Genomic DNA, 17,152 nt, shown 5'->3' on the forward strand with positions numbered 1-17,152 from the left:
ATGGAGCAGCGCAGACCCAGAGAATGACCAGAGAGGAAACATGCTCGAGCAGAAATGAGTGTCTGGTTCTGACACTCGCAGCAGGGTTCGGTGCTGGTTCCCTCATGAACAGTCATGGGGCTGGATCTCTCTTGCTGACTAATGGGAGTGGGGGCAGGCCTGCCCATCATCAACCCCTGCCTCCAGGGAGGCCTCAGGGAGCTCTCAGGGCCCTGAATGGGGTGGGGGTGGAGGGGCCAACCCAAGGATCTGACTCCTATGTTCAGCACAGACATCTGTCAGCCCTTCTGACTAGCTCAACTAGGTGGTTCTCCAGCACGGAAATCCCAGCCCGCATTTGGGTCTATGTATCCGACAGCTCAGTCTCTTCCAGCTCCCGCTGCCCAAGCATTTCCTGTGTTTGTGAGTGAGAACAGCAGCACCCACAGATCAAGGAGTCCCCTAATGGATAGGCCTGAAGGCGCACTGCGCCGGGGCTAGTCCTGCTCCCTAGTCCACTCCTAAATCGAGCAGACGGACGCCCAGGCCGCCCTCCCCGGCACGGACCTACTGAACAAGCGAGGATTTTCTAGCCAAAGAGGCTTTCAGTTCCTCGGGGGTCTCCGTCAGCCCTTCTCCCTGCAGCAGCCAGGGGCTACGTCCTTAACAGCGTGGCACCCCTCAAATGAAATCTCGATCCATGTGGAATGTGGGGACAGAGGGAGCCCCAAGAAGAAGTAGAAATCGCCAGAGCCCAGAGCCAGCCACTGCACTCTCCGCCAAAGGGACCTGGCCAGGCCTGAGCAACCCTCAAGAGGACGGCGTCTAAACTTGTGGCCTGGACTTCTGGGCCCACGGATTTCACTGCTGGGAGCTTCATTCTAGGCAAGAAAAATCCAAAGGAACCAAAACATTCTTCTGACAGCTCATCCCAACTGAAGGGCCCGTCCCTTCCTCCAGTGTTTAATTCATAGCACTGAACTGTCCATTCTGCCTGACATCTGCAAACACAAGGGCTGGCCTCCATCGGACCTGGATTCAAGTCCTGCCCTGGGCACTTACTACCTCTCTCCTCAACATCCCTATCTGTAAAATGGGGAGGATGATACCTGGAACACTAACTTCAAACAGCTGGGGAGTAAATGAGATTGGAAAGTATCCTGCAAATGTCCCTCTTCTTCATCATTTTTCACTGGAAATCTGGGCCCCTCGCTTTTCCAAACGAGCCCACTCTTCCCTTATTTTATCCTGTGTCCTCACATTCCCAGAGCAAGCGGAGTTGGGTGTTGTCTAAACTACTCTGCCACGTCCTTAAATGTTCTGATTCTGGTTTGATGTCTCCCCTTCCCCCACATCTGCAGGTGGTCCTCCTCTTCCTAATGACCTCCTCCTCTCCCCGACATCCTAGGAAAACGAGCCCCAAAGGGTTCACACTGGCCTCTGCCTAATGACAAAACATCCCGTGCTGCCATGGAGGCTCCGGGACGATGAGGCACAACCCTGCTGGAGCTGTTGCCTGGCTGTGGGGACGATGAGGCCCGGCCTGGCTGGAGCGGCTCCGGACGACAAAGGCTGGCCCCACTCAAGTGGCTCCGGACAATGAGACACGGTCCCGCTGTGGGCCCAGAGCCAATCTCTCGCCCTCCTCTGTTGTGGTCATATAAAATGGGAGCGGTGGTCCTTTCTCGTGGGGCTCCTCCAGGGCTCTGGGGAGGACGGCTGCCCACGGCTACAGACGTGGCTGGGGGTAGACCCGGGGCTCCTTCTTGGGAGGCGCCGGGTGGCCAGACAAGGGAGGGAGGTCGGGCCTGTGACGTAATCTGTAAGATACTCCTGGGTGGAAGCTCCCCGCAGGGGTGGGTCAGCTGTCTGCCCATATCTCGGGGTCACTGGTTTGTGGCCTTCAATCTGGCCCTTCGGACCCCAAGGCCGGCCTCTGGCTGCTCTTCCAGCCACCTGGCTTCAGGCCGTGCGTGGAGGGTTAATGAGTATTTAAAGGATGGTTTTGAAAATCACACATTTGTACAAAATTCACCAAAGAGCTCAGAGGACGTGGGCACGCCGTGGGGAAAGGCCCCATCCAGGAGTGAGGACCCGTGGGTAGAACCACGTTACCTGCAGTCCTGATTATTGACCAACAGCTCGAGGTTCTGGGCCGACGACGAGTCTATCATGACCGTCTTCTCGCTGCCTTGAAAAAGAACCTTCAGGGACTTGGGGGCATAAACGGAATTTTGAATGAATTCCAAGTACTTCAGCAGGGCGGCCACGGCAGCCAGACAGTAGTACCTGCAAGAAGATGGACAGAAGAGTTTCGTGGAGTCTTCCTCATGAAAAGGAATCATGTAAAAAGAGAATCATTCTTTTACGAATTCACACTTGCTCCCTGACCCCTGGGGCCAGGCAATTACCAGAGAAGCGACTGGGACCCCAGTGCTCACTGACCGACTCAGTGACTGTCCCATTAGCTGCCTCTCCCTAGTCTCTGGCCCAAGTCTTCTCTGACCTTCTCCAGCCTCCCTCATGAGGCCTTCGACACCCCTGCTGGCCCATGGCATTGCCTCAGACTTCACTGAAGAAATGGGGGCCGTTCTATGAGCCCCCCTTTCTCATTGGCCCTACCCGCCTCTGCCTTTGACTCCCTTTGCTCCCCTCTCTTCCACAATGGTTCTTCTCTTTAATTTTCTGGGGCTCCTCTGCTGCCCCCCCAACATCGCCCTTTAAACGGCACAGCACCGCTCAAGCATCCCCTCCAGCCCACCTCCTCCTCGGTCCAACAAGGCAGGAAGCTCCGGGCCTGCCCCCACCTCCCTCCCGTCCTCAGCTTCTCTCCTTCCTTCCCTCATCCCCTTCTCACAGGCCTCTGGAGCTCATCACCCACGTCCAGCCCCCGGAGGCACACTCTGCCCGAGTCTGAGCTCCGATTTGCTCTCAGTGACTCTCTCTCACAGACGTCTAAGTGAGGGTTCTGGGCCTGGCCTTCTCCTGGGCCACAGTCCAGCCTTGCCGACGGCCCACTGTCCATTGCCTGCTGGAGATGGCCCAGGATCTGAAGCCCAACCTGCCCCAAACAGGGCCCGCTCTCATTTCCCAAATCACACAAGAATCAAAGGTTCTCCTTGAGCAAGGAGGGCCCCCGGGGACCCTTCGCAGCAAAAAGCTGACCATCGCAGCTGCTGATGTCCTCCAGGAAAGGCCAAGGAGAAGCAGAGGAGGCCCAGGGACCAGCCTTTCCTCCAGGGGTTCTCTCCCACTGAGCCTGCATTCCCCCCTCACCAAAGGGAAGCAGCCTGAAGGCAGAAAGCCTGCTTCCTCTTTCTGTGTGCCCGGTGCTGGGCACACAGTGGGCACTCATAAATACTGATGAGGACACTGCAGGATGGGGGGATGTGAGAACTGGACGCTAGGGGAGCAGGGGCCTTCAAGGAACCCAGGTGGGAAGGGAGCCAGGAAAGAGCCCCAAGGGATGGAGGGAAGGGGCCGCGGTGAGGAAGGGGTGCAGCTAGGGATCACAGAACGTTAAGGATGGACAGATGGACAAGGCCCGGGGAGATGGCAGGGAAAGGGGAGGGCGAGGGGATATTCCCCTCAAACCACCTGGTCTAATGGACTTCTGGGCGATGCTTACTTGGCCTGCACCTCCATCAGGACCGTGCTGAATTCTGGGGCGCACAGCTGCTCAATGGACTCCAGCCCTTTGATTTCACTGAAGTATTTCCTCTGGATGGTGGTGAGAGTCACGTTCTGAGAGAGAGAGAGAGACAGAGAGAGAGAGACAGAGAGAGAGAGGAAGGGAGGGGGGGAGGGAGGGAGAGACAGACAGACAGACAGACAGAGAGAAAAGCGCTCATTTTAAAAGAGATGCCAGGGACACACAGAGATCTCCTACCCTAAGCACACAGGCAAGTTGTCTAAATACTTCCCGCACGCCTCATCTTTTGGGCTGAGAGGCTTTGTGGTCCTCCACATGCACCCTAAAGGAGCTGCTTGGATGGACCAGAAACCCTGGAAAGAGCCTCTCCTCCGGCCCCTCAGGTGAAGGGCTCTTCCCGGGAAGAAGGGGGTTTGCCATCTCGGTCTTCTTGGCCATAAAGGCCGGTCCTTTGGACCCGCCCTCTCTTCCACACAGGCCTGGCATGCGGCCCCGGGATGCCAGCATCGGGCACCTGAAGAAAAAGGCCGCGGCCCCCAGGAGGCACAGAAGACTGAGCCCATTTTCAAGGAAGAGCTGCAGCCATGAGTGCTGACCCTGCCAGAGGGCTGCCGAGCTCTGCCACTCCATCTCCCCAAGCCCCCAGGGCTCCCCATCACCCCCTGCCCAGGCAGGGATGAACCGGCTGTGGAGAGTGTGACCATGTCATGGGGGAAACCTTTTACTGCTGCTTCTCATGTGATTTCGTTCTCATCCCTGATGAGGATTTACTCAGGTCCTCTGGACGATTAATAATGCTGGGAATTTGCTCCGGGCCACTCATGGTGCTCATCAATAAATGCCCTACAGCTAGGATTGGTGCTAATCCTGTCACAGCCCTGGGAGGTGGGGGCTGTGATAAGCCCCATTTTACAGAGGAGAAAACTGAGGCAAACAGCGACTAACAGACTTGTCCAGGGTCACAGAACTCGTGAGTCTGGGAATGAAACCAGATCTGAAGTCGAGTTTTCTGGACTCCAGGCCCAGCCTTCGTGGTTTACGGGGAGATACCCAAGACCCCCCACAAACGGCTCCTTTGGAGGACTTCTTAGAAGACAAGATGAAAATGGCTTTTGGACAAGACCTGGACCTTCATGGGGTGGGGATTCCCTGTGAGGAAGTTCCTCCCCCAATGCCAACATCCTGCATCCTACCAGGTGCCTGGGGCACCAAGAGATTCCTGTTTCCTTAAACAAACCCTGGCTGCCCGGCCTCCTTTTCTCTGGCCTCTCTGAACCTGATGCTGCAATGGCCAGTGTCTTCTCTGGGATAGTCCAGCCTTGGCTGGCTTACAGGGGACTTCTTCTCCCCGAGTCTCCTCTCCTGGGAGGCCCCGTCCTTACGTCCCTATGCTGGGTCCTCTCTAATCATGGCTGTCCCTCACGGCTACATCCTGGGGGCCCCCTCTTTTCTCCTCTCCTTCTCTCTCATCTTCTCCTCCCTCTTCTCCCCCTCAGACACGCAAGGAGTCACCCAGCCTCCGAGTGGAGGGGAAATATAGGCCTCACAGGCCCAGGAGCAAAAGCAGTCCTCGGGGCCCCCTCCTCCTGGGGGTCAGTGGCTCTACTCCAGCTCTGGGAGTCTCCTGCTTTACCCCATTAAATCCCCCCAAATTACCTTGAAGTTGTCAGTGATGAGGCTGTAGAGCTTGCCGGAAGCCCCCTTCCCACAGGCCGTGGAGGCCATTAGGACCTCCAGGGGTGCCAGAATCTTGAGTTTGGTGATCACCTGAAAGAGGCAGAAAAGGTCGCTTTATAGAGTGCCCGAGGCGCCGAGGAGCAGCGGGGTGAGGGGACTCGCCCAGGGAGGCCACACTCCCCCCGAGTCCCCCCACGGCTGCCCCAGAGAGGCCCCTTTCAAAAGAAGCCCCAGCAGCCACCGTGGCAGGAAGTTCCCATTGTTGCCACAAGTGCCACATAGAGCTGATGTCCGGCTGAATCACAGACGCATTCTACCTGGATCCAGAGCCCGAGCAGGTTCAGGGGAGCTTCCAGCTCCCCATGTCCACCTCCCTGGGCTCCAGGAAGTCCTCCTCCACTCTGCTCTCCCCCATCTCCCCCACAACAGCGAGGGCTGTGCAAACAGGTCAGATCTGGGGCCGCGGGGACAAGGCCACATACGAGGGTCAGCAGAGGAAAGTACAGGCCAAGCCTGGACCAGGAGAGGGCCAGGGAAGCTGCTTCCCGCCTCAGACCCTCAGGGGACGTCCCTCATTAGAACTGGACACAGCACAGGGGACGCTCCTCAGCCAGAGCCCTTCAGAGGTGAGAGCCCAAAGTGCCTCTCTCGAAGCAGGGCACCAGCTCCAAGACAGTGGCCTCGCCAGGCTGTCCCTTGGAGCACCCCGCACACCCATTCTTTGTGCTGCCTTTATGCTCCAGTGCTGCACCCCTGGCTTTTTCCGGGGTCCAAGAGACACGTATTCCCTTGGGGGTTTCGGAGGCCCCTTTGGCCATTTCCTGTGAATGAGCATTTCTGAGGTCTGTCTCTGCCCCATCTGCACCTTCTCAGTCTTCGATGGCAAACCCTGGCCCGTGTGTCTCCTCAGAGTGCTAGATCCCCTCCCCATTCTCCCAAAGCGCCCCCCAAAATGCCTCTCCCCTCTATTTTGGGGGGACTCTCTCTCCTCTGTGTGAGCTCGCCGGCCTCTCTGTGGTCATCTTTCCACATCCCATCTCTTGTTCTTCCTCTCTGTCAGGATTCTTGAGACTCCTCAGGACAGGCCTGCGAGAGCTCCCTGTTCTTCCTGGCCGGACTTCCCTTGCTGTGGCCCTTGGAGCCATGGGCTCGGCCTCAGACCTTCTTCTGGAGGTGCTAAAATATGGCCTCCTGAAACTTCAGCATGTGCCGGAATGTCCCTGGATTTCCTCTTTTCCGTTCTTTCACACTTAAAGGGAGAGCAGTCACTTTTCAGATGGTTCTTATGATTTCCACCTGAGCCTCCTGCTCTCCTCCTGCAATTCGGGATCAAGCGGGCTTCTTGCTTCCCTGCCAAGGCCAAACTCTCGTGGCACCCCAAAACACAAACATTGTAGTTCAGGAAATCAGAAAAGAAGACGCTCGATCTCAGAGAAACAGCAAGAAAACAAACGGATGGAGAATCCACTTTTACCTGCTCGGTGGAACCATGACCTCCACGTCAAAGCAAAAATACTGCAAACAAGCAAGCAGGAGGAAATGAAGGTGGCAATGGACCACCATTAGGACCCCACAAGGCTTGGCAGCCACTAGTTTAAAGAAGAGAAAATCTTGGAACAGGATGAAGGCTTATAAATGGAGAAGAATTGAGCTCACCAGAGTCATCCTAGCTCGCCTGCAGGTGAGAAGGGTCTCTTTAGGAATAGAAAGGACTTCCAAGACTTACTGATACGAAAGCCAAAGAGCCGAGGAGAAACTATGATATAGAAACAGGAGTCTACAGAAACGCCAAAAATAAATACATTTCAGCAACTGGAAGGGGCTTAGCAATAATTAAGTAGTTACCATCGACCAGGAAGAGAAGAAACCAATTTCCCTTCAGAATCTTCATCACTTCACTAGTCACAGAGAGAGTTAGAACGTGGTCTGGTTTGGTTCTGTTTCGTTGGTTTAAATAGAGGAAAGAAAAGGGCAGGGGAGGGGGAGAGAATGTGCCAGAAAACAAATGAGAATAAAGGGGGGAAACTCACTACTTTGAATAAATAAGGTACTTAAAAGAAGAAAGGATGGAGCGACTCCTGACTTCACCCTCATCTAAACAGGATGAAAGATGAAGCACAGAGTTTGGTGTAGAATGTACTCAGGGAAGATACATCCAGGTAGGAACCAGGAAAGGGGGAGCAAAGTATAAGAGACATAATACAGGTGAAGTAGGACTCCCAAGCAAAACAAGGGGAGGGGAAGGAGGGAGGGAAGGAAAGAAAGAAGGAAGAAAAGAGGGGAGGGGAGGAAGGAGGGAGGGAGAGAACCAGAGACCACAGTCTGGGGGAGGAGCAGACAAAGAGCTAGGAATGGACCACTTCAATGATAGGTTTTGAGTACCTTTATGATTCCTTCTTTCTCCACCCCTTATTTTTTACAAAGAGACGTCTTGGCTGAAGAAGTCTAAAAGGATATGATGGAGGGAAACACTTAGTTAAGAATCACAACATGAAGGCAATCGAGTTACAAATGTTAGGAAAAGGAAAAGGGTCACTAAATGAGCTAGAAAGAAAAATCTAGCAAGATGTTGATTACAGAAAATATATGACAAACTTAATGCCTGACATGAAGTTCTAAAGAAAGGCTAAAGCATAACTTCAGGAAAACTCAGAAAAGCAAGGCTAAATCATGATGTCAGACAAACAACAGGCGAGAGTGAAATATTTAAAAGATAAGCCAGGAAACTCTATTACACTTAAAAGTCACCACAGAAAATAAAACAATATTAATACTTAATACACATGCACTGAATGGCATCGAATGAACAAAGTAAAGGAAAAGTTCATTGAATTACATGAAGAAGAGACATTCAAATTAGAACGGGGAAGGGCTGTCGTCGTGTCCACAGGAAAATATAGGAAAAACATCAATAAGGAAGAAAGTTCGGAATCTTCATTGAATTTTTAGAAAGTTATGATTAAAATAGAAATAAAAAAGAAACAGACAGATGTCCTCGGCTGCACATGGCCTGTTTACCAAAACATGCTGACATGTTAGGGAACAGAGCCCATGCCAGAAAAGCTATCACATTAAACACGTCTCGCATCAGCTACAATGCAATAGAAATTGTGATCAGTAGCAGGTCTCCGAAGAAAGGATTAAAGCTTAGGGAGACATTTTCAAATTCACCCCTAACGTGTAGGAATAGAAGAGTTCAAAGAACAATCAAAATGGTGAGGTAAGGAATGAATTCTAGGAAAAAAGAGATCATTTAGATAGAAAAAATGACAATAACAAGATGTGGCACCAAAACTTTTGGATGGAAGCCAAAACAATACTAAAAAGGAAATGCCTCCCTCCAGACAATCCCGTTAAAAGAGAGAGTAAGAATGTGCCAAGCAAGCATGCGACTTACAACTGAAATAATAACAAATCGAAAAATTCTGAAAGTCAAGAAACGAACAAAAAAGAAAACTCAACGTGACAAAAATAAAGGTTATTTTGAAAAAATTAACACAATAGAAATTCCATGATCTAATATGAGGTTTTTTTTAAAGGAAAAAAGAAAAACAAGTTACCAAACTAGAAAACACAAAAAGGGAGAATTCAAAATACATGAAGAGGAAATAAAGGAAATCTTTAAAAATTATTTTCACTAATTACGTGTCAGCAAAATTTTAAAATTAAATTTATAAACATTTACACATAGATATAAAGTATCAATAACTAAAGACCTTAACTACATGAATCTCAGAAGAAGAAACTGAACAAGCCAAAAATTAACCCAAATTCAAAGAAAAAAGCTCAAGGCCAGAATGATTTCCAAGTGCATTTTATAAAACATTCAAATAAGAATTAATCTCAATATTATACAAACCACTGACAAAAAAAAGGAATGATAATTTCATACCAAACATTTCCTTTGAGAAAATGTGGTCCTGTTGTATATTAGGAAAATAATGAATTTAATAAACATAAATAACAAAAACACAAAAAATAATTTATCCTATCAATAGGTAAAGAAAAAGATTTGAAAAATACTATAACCTTTTTTGCTAAACTTTTAGAAACTCAAAAGCACAGACAACCTTCAAATAGGACCAGCCTAACCTCATAATCTCTCAAAAGTTATCAAAATAGGAATTATGCAAAAAAGGAAAAGCAATCCTAGCTGTTTCCCACAGTAAGACCCATGAAACTTAAGAACCATGGGAGCTGGGCCCTCTAGAGTACCTGCAGGTCTACGGGGCTCCATCACACCCTAACACCCAGCCAAGGCCAGTTCTGTCTGCCCAGAAGGTGCTTGGGGAAGATTTCGCCAGTGGAGGAGGAAGGGGAGGCTGAGCTCATTTTTAGGTCTAGAACCAGAGGCAATCCCCATCAGAGGGGAAGAAGCCTGAAAGTGAACAGTAGAGGACTCTAAGGGAGATCAGCTGAATGAACAATGAACGGAAGAAGGAAACTCAGGAAAAACCCTTGAGCACAAGCAGATCTGTAAAAATTAAAATTAATATATAATAATAACTTCAAATATTATGTGTTTATAAGATTTATTAAAAATCACTATTATTAATAATCATGTAATGATAATAGTAAAGGAACAAAAAGATACTTATCTAACAAAATAAAAACACGAGCCCATGGCTAGTCTACCTGTTCAAAAGTCCCTCGTTCACAGCTGCCTTCATTGGAAGAGAAGAAAGCTAGACACAGAAATCCACGGAATATATCTCCTGTCTATATCAGCACGTAATGACAGGAAGTCAGTGGGCTCCTGGGTACTGTAGTTCAAATGTAGTTTAAAAGTGTAGTTCCAATTACATATTCCCCCCCTGAGAGCTCTTGGAAGACTGGTCTCTCCAATGGATCTTGTAATCATAACCAACTTTTAAATTATAATAGCTTGGGGATAAAAGGAAAAGAGAACAAAATCAATGATTGCTAGGCACATTGACAAAAAGTCAATTAGGGGGCAGTCCCCTTCGCATAAGAGTGTACATTCAAAAAAAATGCATTCAAATTGAAATTTTGTACCTTTGAACTACATTACCCAGGAGCCCACTAACTTCCTGTTGTTATGTGCTGATGTAGACAGGAGATAAATTTGGTGGGTTTTCGTGTCTAGCTCTCATCTCTTCCTATGAGGCCTGCTATGAGTGAGGGACTTTTAAACAGGTAGATTAGCTGTGGGCATGTATTTTTATTTTGTTGTCTTTTTATTCCTTTACTTCTAGAAATTATTAATAAATCTTACAAAAATATAATATCTAAAGTTATTACTGTATATTCATTTTAATTTTTACAGATCAACCCACAAGGAAGATATTAATAATAGGCAGGAAGATGGCATCCAGGACGATAAGTAAGTCCTACCATCTTGAAACAAATATTAGCAGAGGAAGAAAAAGGAATCCATGCCCTTGAGGGTAAGGACCCTGCCTGTTGCCAATCAAACATGGAACCATGGCAGGATATTCCCAAATAATTCAAGAGAGAAATAAGAATCATGAAATCAAGTTCATGGCCTACGCAGCAGAAATAATTGAAAGAATAGAAAAAAAAAATGTTCGAATCAATGGAAAATCTCACAGAGATACAAAAAAGAAACTGAACACACAAATGAGACAGAAGTGAAAGACAACCCAGAAGTGAAATGAAAAGGCCTAACATCTTTTTTTAAAGCTTTACCTTCCATCTTAGAGTCAATACTGTGTACTGGTTCCAAGGCAGAAGGGCTGGGCAATGGAGGTTAAGTGACTTGCCCAGGGTCATAGGAAGTCTCTAAGACCAGATTGGAATCCAGGACTTCCCATCTCTAGGCCTGGCTCTCAAGCCACTGAGCTACCCTGCTGCTCCCAGGAATATTTTTAAATAACTGAACCTGAACTTGAAGACAAGATGTATAGATACAACCTAAGAATTCTATATTCTTTAAGTCTCTCAGAAGAACACTACAAGTAAAAACAAAAACCCTAGACACCATGACATAAGAAATAATACAGAAAACACAATGCCAACCTAAAGTACTCACAGCCCCGCGCTGGAAAAAATGAAATTCAAAACACGCTGCGATTAGATTGAATGATGAGGAACCAGGAAAAGACCTTCCAATACAAAGGAAGGAAATCTGGAGGGCTGCAGTGAGGTGGACGGGCCTGGGGAGTCAGCAAAGCCTGAGTGACTGTCAGCCTCCAAGACTTCCCTGAGACTCTCTTCTTCCTCGGAAGGATGGAGAGAATAACCTCGCGGGGTGGTGCTGAGGACCAGATGGCGAGAGCGTGCACACATCAAAGCACTCTGAAAATGCCGCCTGTCCTCATTATGCTATTGCATTCTGAAGGGTCTCTGGACAAACCGAATGACAAGGAGACGTGGACAGCGGTGGCCCTCTCAGTACTGGCCAAAAAGGAGACTAGCAAACGGAACATTTCCTGGAGAAACTAGATAAGAGACCGACATGCCGCTGCTCACAGAGACCTAGTTCTCAATGCCAGGTGAACCTTTTACCAAAACTGACCATGTATTAGACGAGCAGCCGGAAATACTGCAAAGAAACGTAAAAGGGAGAAATGGTCAAGCCATCCATTCCAGATCAACTTAGGCCTACAAACAAGACCCGGACCCCAAGGGAGCCTGGACAACGAGTCCCAAAGGAGGAGTACGGCAGATAACAGATCATAGAAACGACGAACAACGTAAAAGAAAATGAGTAGAATGAAACGGGCTGCTCGAGTTTCAGAAAGGCCACTTTGGCAGCCCTCGCGGGGAAGCTTATCCCGCAAAACGTGGGAGCAAAACCTAAAACAAGAGGATTAACGAAACACACTAAAACACTCTCCATCCACGGAGGGCCTCAGCTGCCCCTGACAAAATCAAATTCTGAACCCACATTGAAACGGATAAATGAAGCCAGAACTTGAAAACGATCCTCTCGGTTGGGAGCAGGCAGGCAGTCCCCAAGAGTGCGAGAGATCCCCGGGCCTCTGTGTCTGTGCCGGCCGCACTCACCTTGGTATATGTCGTGTTGTCAGGGAACTGCGATAACACGATCTGAGGACTTCTCACGTCAATGCTGGCCATGCCGATCTCTCCTCGGGCCAGGCCTCTCCCTTCCACGACCGCCACGATGGCAGAGGCCCCGGCCTGGCCAGAAACTGCGGACGACGGCGTCGCTGTTCCAAGGGAGGAAAGACGGCAGAATCAGAACCACAACTTTTATTTCTCATTAAAGCCCTCCGAGTGAGGGCTTTGACTGCACAGCTGTGATAAGCAGAAATGAATTTTTAAACCGTGGTCCTGATCAGACAGAAGCAGAGGAAGAACCACAGGAATCCGTCTGTTCTACTGCTTCCTGGCAGGTCCAGGAGCACCTGGCAGAGGTGTCAGAGAAAAGACCCACGTTCGGGAGAAGAGGGGCTGCCTCCTAGTCCATCACTAAAGTAGGGAGTCTGTCCCCACAAGTCAATGAGGACAGAACACACAATTCCCTTTACGAAACCAGGTTAGCATGGAGGGATGCTGTGAGCAGGTCCTGGTTCGGCACCTAGGACCCTGGCACTCATGGGTTCTAGGCTGCTTTGTGTCCTTTCCCCTGGAGTGGGATTCCATCCAGGGTCCGTGTTTCTCTGCTACTAGACCCCTTCCTTGGCTCCTGTGTCCACCAAACCACAAAAGAATATTTTAAAAATAATTTTTATTTATTTCACTAAATATTTACCAATTATATGTAAAAAAAAAAAAAACAACTTTAACATTCCTTTTTGGAGATTCTGAGTTCCAAATTCTCCCCCTCCGCAAGCAACAGGACAGCAATGATACGTGTGCAGTCAAGCAAAACCCATTTCCATATTAGAAAACACACACGTAAAACAGAAAAAATGAAACGTGTTAAAAGTCTGCTTCTGTCTAATCTGAGCATCTCCACGAGCATTTCTAGTGATGGACACAGATCTCTCCAGCGATGGATTGCCTTTTCCTTGTTTGCAGGAGGCTCAATTAGCACCCTCTTCTGTTGAGTGGCCTACATTTTCATCGTTTTCTCCCACTTCTTATCAATCAACCTGTCTCAGCAGTCACCATCGCCAGCGATCTTTGTCTTCTCTTTCCTTCTATCTATTTTCCAACAACGCTTAACTGTGGGCATCAGAAGCTACGAGGACGTTCAGATTCTAACAAAGCATGATTTATTCTTGTTTTGACACAAAAACCACCTTCAGAAGAAAAAGGACACGCGTGTGTGCAAAGATTAAGAAATCTGATTTACGATCTCATCGCTTCTCCTCCTTTAATAATTCATCAGGCTTTCGGTTCTAGTCTTCGGTCGGCCGCTGCTCATACGATCTTCCACAAACTGTCGAATCTCTTTAGGTCTTGGGATTCTCACGAGGAAGCTTTGGGCTATGGCGAAGAATTTATTTAAGCTGAGCCATCAACGCCTTTGATTCTTGCTTCTTTGGTATAATTTATGAGGGAGGCGCAGCTACCCTGCAGTGTGTTTAGAAAGCCAAGTGTGAGTCAACAGTGTATTATGCCAGCCAAAAAAGGAAATTTGATTTAAATGTTTTGTGTGTATATTGGCTCCAAGGCAGAAGAATGGTAAGGGCTAGGCCAAAATGGGGGTCAAGTGACTTGCCCAGGGTCACACAGCTAGGAAGTGTCTGAGGCCAGATTTGAACCCAGACCTCCCATCTCTAGGCAATTTAAACTTCTTAAGAGAGGAAGTGTCTGGTCCAGAGAGGTCATTCCCTCCAGCCTATGCCCTCGTTCGGACCACACAGAGAGCACTTTGATCCATTCTGGGTCCCGAGTTCTAGGAAGGGCACTGAGAAGCCAGAGACAGGGGGCAGCCATGCCCTATGGGGATCAGGGCAGGTGAAGGAACTGGCAGCCAGTGGTGCAGGGCATAGTACAGCAAGATGAGGAAAAAAACCTGCCAACGCTAGGACTCGGAGGAGGGGCCCCACACCAATGTCAGGCCCAAAGGGGCTGAGCTCCTGACCCCAAGAACAGTCCCTCTTCAGACACCCAGGCTAAGCATTTAACGCCCTTCACAACCCCTCGTCCATCTGGGTTTATCCTTTGCTGTCTGCCATTAGAGAGGAGCCTGCTGGAGGGCAGGCCTATATTTCCCATCCTGTGTGGCCCGCCAGGACCAGTCTGGTGTTTGGCAGGCAGGAAGCCATTCCTAAGGCCCTGATGGCTGCTGCTGGCTGATCCTGGCCTTTGTGCCCTCTGTCTCCCCAGGCTGCCCACGCTGGGCTCATCCTCTCCCCCTGTCCTGCATCACCTCTAATATGCTGCCAAATCTGGAGGCTTCCACCTTCCTAGCATGTCTCCTACATGCAGGTCCCAAGGCTTGGCACACACCACCACAGCCGTGGCGTGGGGTCTCCTCGCCTCTCCCCAGCCCCTCTGCCTCAGGTCTCTCCCAGCACCAACTCGGCTGCCCACTCGGCTGCCAGGATGACTTTTCTAGAGCAAAGGCCTGCCTCAGTCACGGCTCTCCCCCGTGTCCCAGCGACTCTCTGTAACCTCCAGGATTACCCCCTTTCATTGGAGCTTGTGGTCGCCTGGTCTCCCTTCTATCTCCTCGCCCACAATACTCTATCCCTCATCTTCACGCTGGCCGCCTCCCACATCAGAAAGGCTCTGCCCTCGCTCTCCAACTTCCTCCAGGAGCCTTCCTGTCCCCCTGGACTGAGGCCTTCCCTTCTCAGATGACTCTCCAACCACTGGGCAGCTGTTTCCTGCATGGTTGCCCAGTTGTTTGCCAACAGTCTTCCCCATTGGAATGTCAACTCCATGAGGCCAGCGCCTGTCTGACTTGGGGTGGCTGTCCTCATGCCAGGAGGGTTCCCCATCCTCACTGCCACTTACTGGTGTCCCAATTTTCTCTTAAGACTCAGTTTCTCCTTTAAAGCCAGGGCGGTTGGGGTCGCCCTGAATGTCCTTAGGACAGATTTCAGCAGGGAAGGGTTGTCTGGTTTCATGCCTTTCTTTGTAGCCCTGAGGCTCAGCCCAGGCCAGTGCCAGTTTGTTCCTCTTATTCAGAGGGATTCAGCAGGCTCTGGCTCTCCTCCATTGTGGTTTCTGAGCAATGGCTGCACAACCGTTTGCCAGGTGGAACTTGTTCAGGCAGGGTCCCCTCTAAGATCCTGAGACCTTCTCTTTGTTCTCGAAATTGTAGTATTTAGCATCTACGAAAAGGAAAATCAGCTCTACCAGTGTGTGAAGCCGGCCTACTTCCTAAATGGGCAACAAGGCCCCAATTCGACCTCGTGCATCTGCTTTTCCTAGGCCTACTGAATGGCAATACAAAGTTAGAGTTGCCTTTCTATAGGGCAAAACGCTCTCATTTTTGGCTGTGTAACGTTTGTCCCTAAAGGGTGAATATAAGGAGGATCTTCAATAGTTTGCTGCTTTGGAACTTGCTTTCCCCAAAGCCAAAAAACAAACTGGCCAACCAGCCAAGGTGGTTTTTCTCTGATGAAATGAAAGGAGGATCCATGCTTCGGAACATGTGTGCCCGGGGATGCCTTTCGTTTTTGATGCAGGTGCTCAAAGGGAAGGTAACCAAAGGCAAACCCCTGCCCAGAGTGGCTTAGGGAATACTCTATGAAGATTCAAAGGGGCCAGCTCACATTTCTCCCAAGAGAGTCCCCAAATCATTGAATCGGAAGTTGTAAGGGACCAGGGAATCCTCTAGCCAGATCCACTTTTCCTAGACGAGGCCCAGCAAGCCCCTGCTGGAGCGGAGTGGCAGTGGCGGGGAGCTCCTTACCTGTGCCCAGAGGAAACGCTCGGAGCTTCTGGACAAGCTCTGAAGAAAGGTCTCGGGAATCCCGTTTCCTATCTTAACGCTCCCTAACAAGTCCAACATTCAGCCTCTGTGACAAGGATGGACGCTGGATGTTTAGGGTTTACCAGAAACAAATATCGACACGCTAATGTAATCGTTTCACATCACGCGTGCTCTTTACCTGAATATGCCATCTGTGGCGTCTTGCTTCCACAGCCTGATCTGAGAGGGTTTCCAAAGGCCGACGGGGTCTTTACTAGTTGGGCAAAACTGCTCTCTCTCGCTGAAGACGAACTCGCCACAGAGGTAAAATTGAATGCACTGACGTTCTCTGCAAAAGAACTCTTGTCCCCAAAGTAGGAATCTAAGGAGGAAAAATAAAATGGGAACAAACTGCTTAAAAAAACGGAAATTGGTCCGGCGAGATCACTTAGACGTGTGCAGTTTCAATGACTGCAGATTATGTGCCACAGTCAAATGGGATCAGAAGAGCTGACACTTAGATAGCATTTTGCAGTTGGCAAAGCACATAAAAACATTTTAATTTATTTTTACAACCACATTGGAAAGTAGGTGATAATATTATTATCCCCATTTTACAGCTACGGAGATAGAGGCTCAGTGAGCTGCCCCGGGTCCACGAGTGTCTGTGTCTGGATCTGAACCCAGGCCCAGGATTCTATCACTGTAACGTCTACACCTTGTAGTGTGACTGTAGGTCCTCTTCAGAAACAAAACATGAACCACCACCACCTCCCTGCCTCTAAAAGGAAGACGCCTATTCTTTAAGGACATCATAATTAATGACTTCTGTTGGATGTTCCTCTACTCTGAAGTCTGAAATGGATTTGGGAAGTTCCCATTTGACCCTGCAACTTTATTGTACACTCGGAGATCTCTTTCATGATCTCTCTCCAAAGTTCATCAAAACCTCTCGTTAGGCAGAAAAAGGAAAGCGTGTCCAAGGCCTGAACACGGAGAAGTCTAAAAGCAGGAGACATACACAAAAAACGAGTCGTCAAGCAAGACAGAGAAACCTTAGTAGAATCCCCATCTGAGCCAAG

At 49.3% G+C, this 17,152-nt stretch overlaps 1 protein-coding gene across 1 annotated transcript in view; it reads right to left on the reverse strand.

Annotated features, from left to right (window-relative positions):
• MSH4 (mutS homolog 4) overlaps positions 1 to 16,444 on the reverse strand; it is a 58,040-nt gene extending 41,596 nt beyond the window's left edge. Inside the window, exons 1-5 of the mRNA XM_044673493.1 lie at positions 16,270 to 16,444; positions 12,299 to 12,462; positions 5,288 to 5,398; positions 3,608 to 3,723; positions 2,095 to 2,268 (exon numbers count right to left, since the gene is read on the reverse strand). Of these exons, the coding sequence (XP_044529428.1) occupies positions 2,095 to 2,268; positions 3,608 to 3,723; positions 5,288 to 5,398; positions 12,299 to 12,462; positions 16,270 to 16,282 (578 nt within the window). The 5' untranslated portion in view covers positions 16,283 to 16,444. The remainder of the gene's footprint in view (positions 1 to 2,094; positions 2,269 to 3,607; positions 3,724 to 5,287; positions 5,399 to 12,298; positions 12,463 to 16,269) is intronic.
• Between the last annotated feature and the right edge of the window lie 708 nt (positions 16,445 to 17,152).

This window comes from Gracilinanus agilis, chromosome 4, assembly GCF_016433145.1.
Source record: "Gracilinanus agilis isolate LMUSP501 chromosome 4, AgileGrace, whole genome shotgun sequence".
Taxonomy (NCBI): Eukaryota; Metazoa; Chordata; class Mammalia; order Didelphimorphia; family Didelphidae; genus Gracilinanus; species Gracilinanus agilis.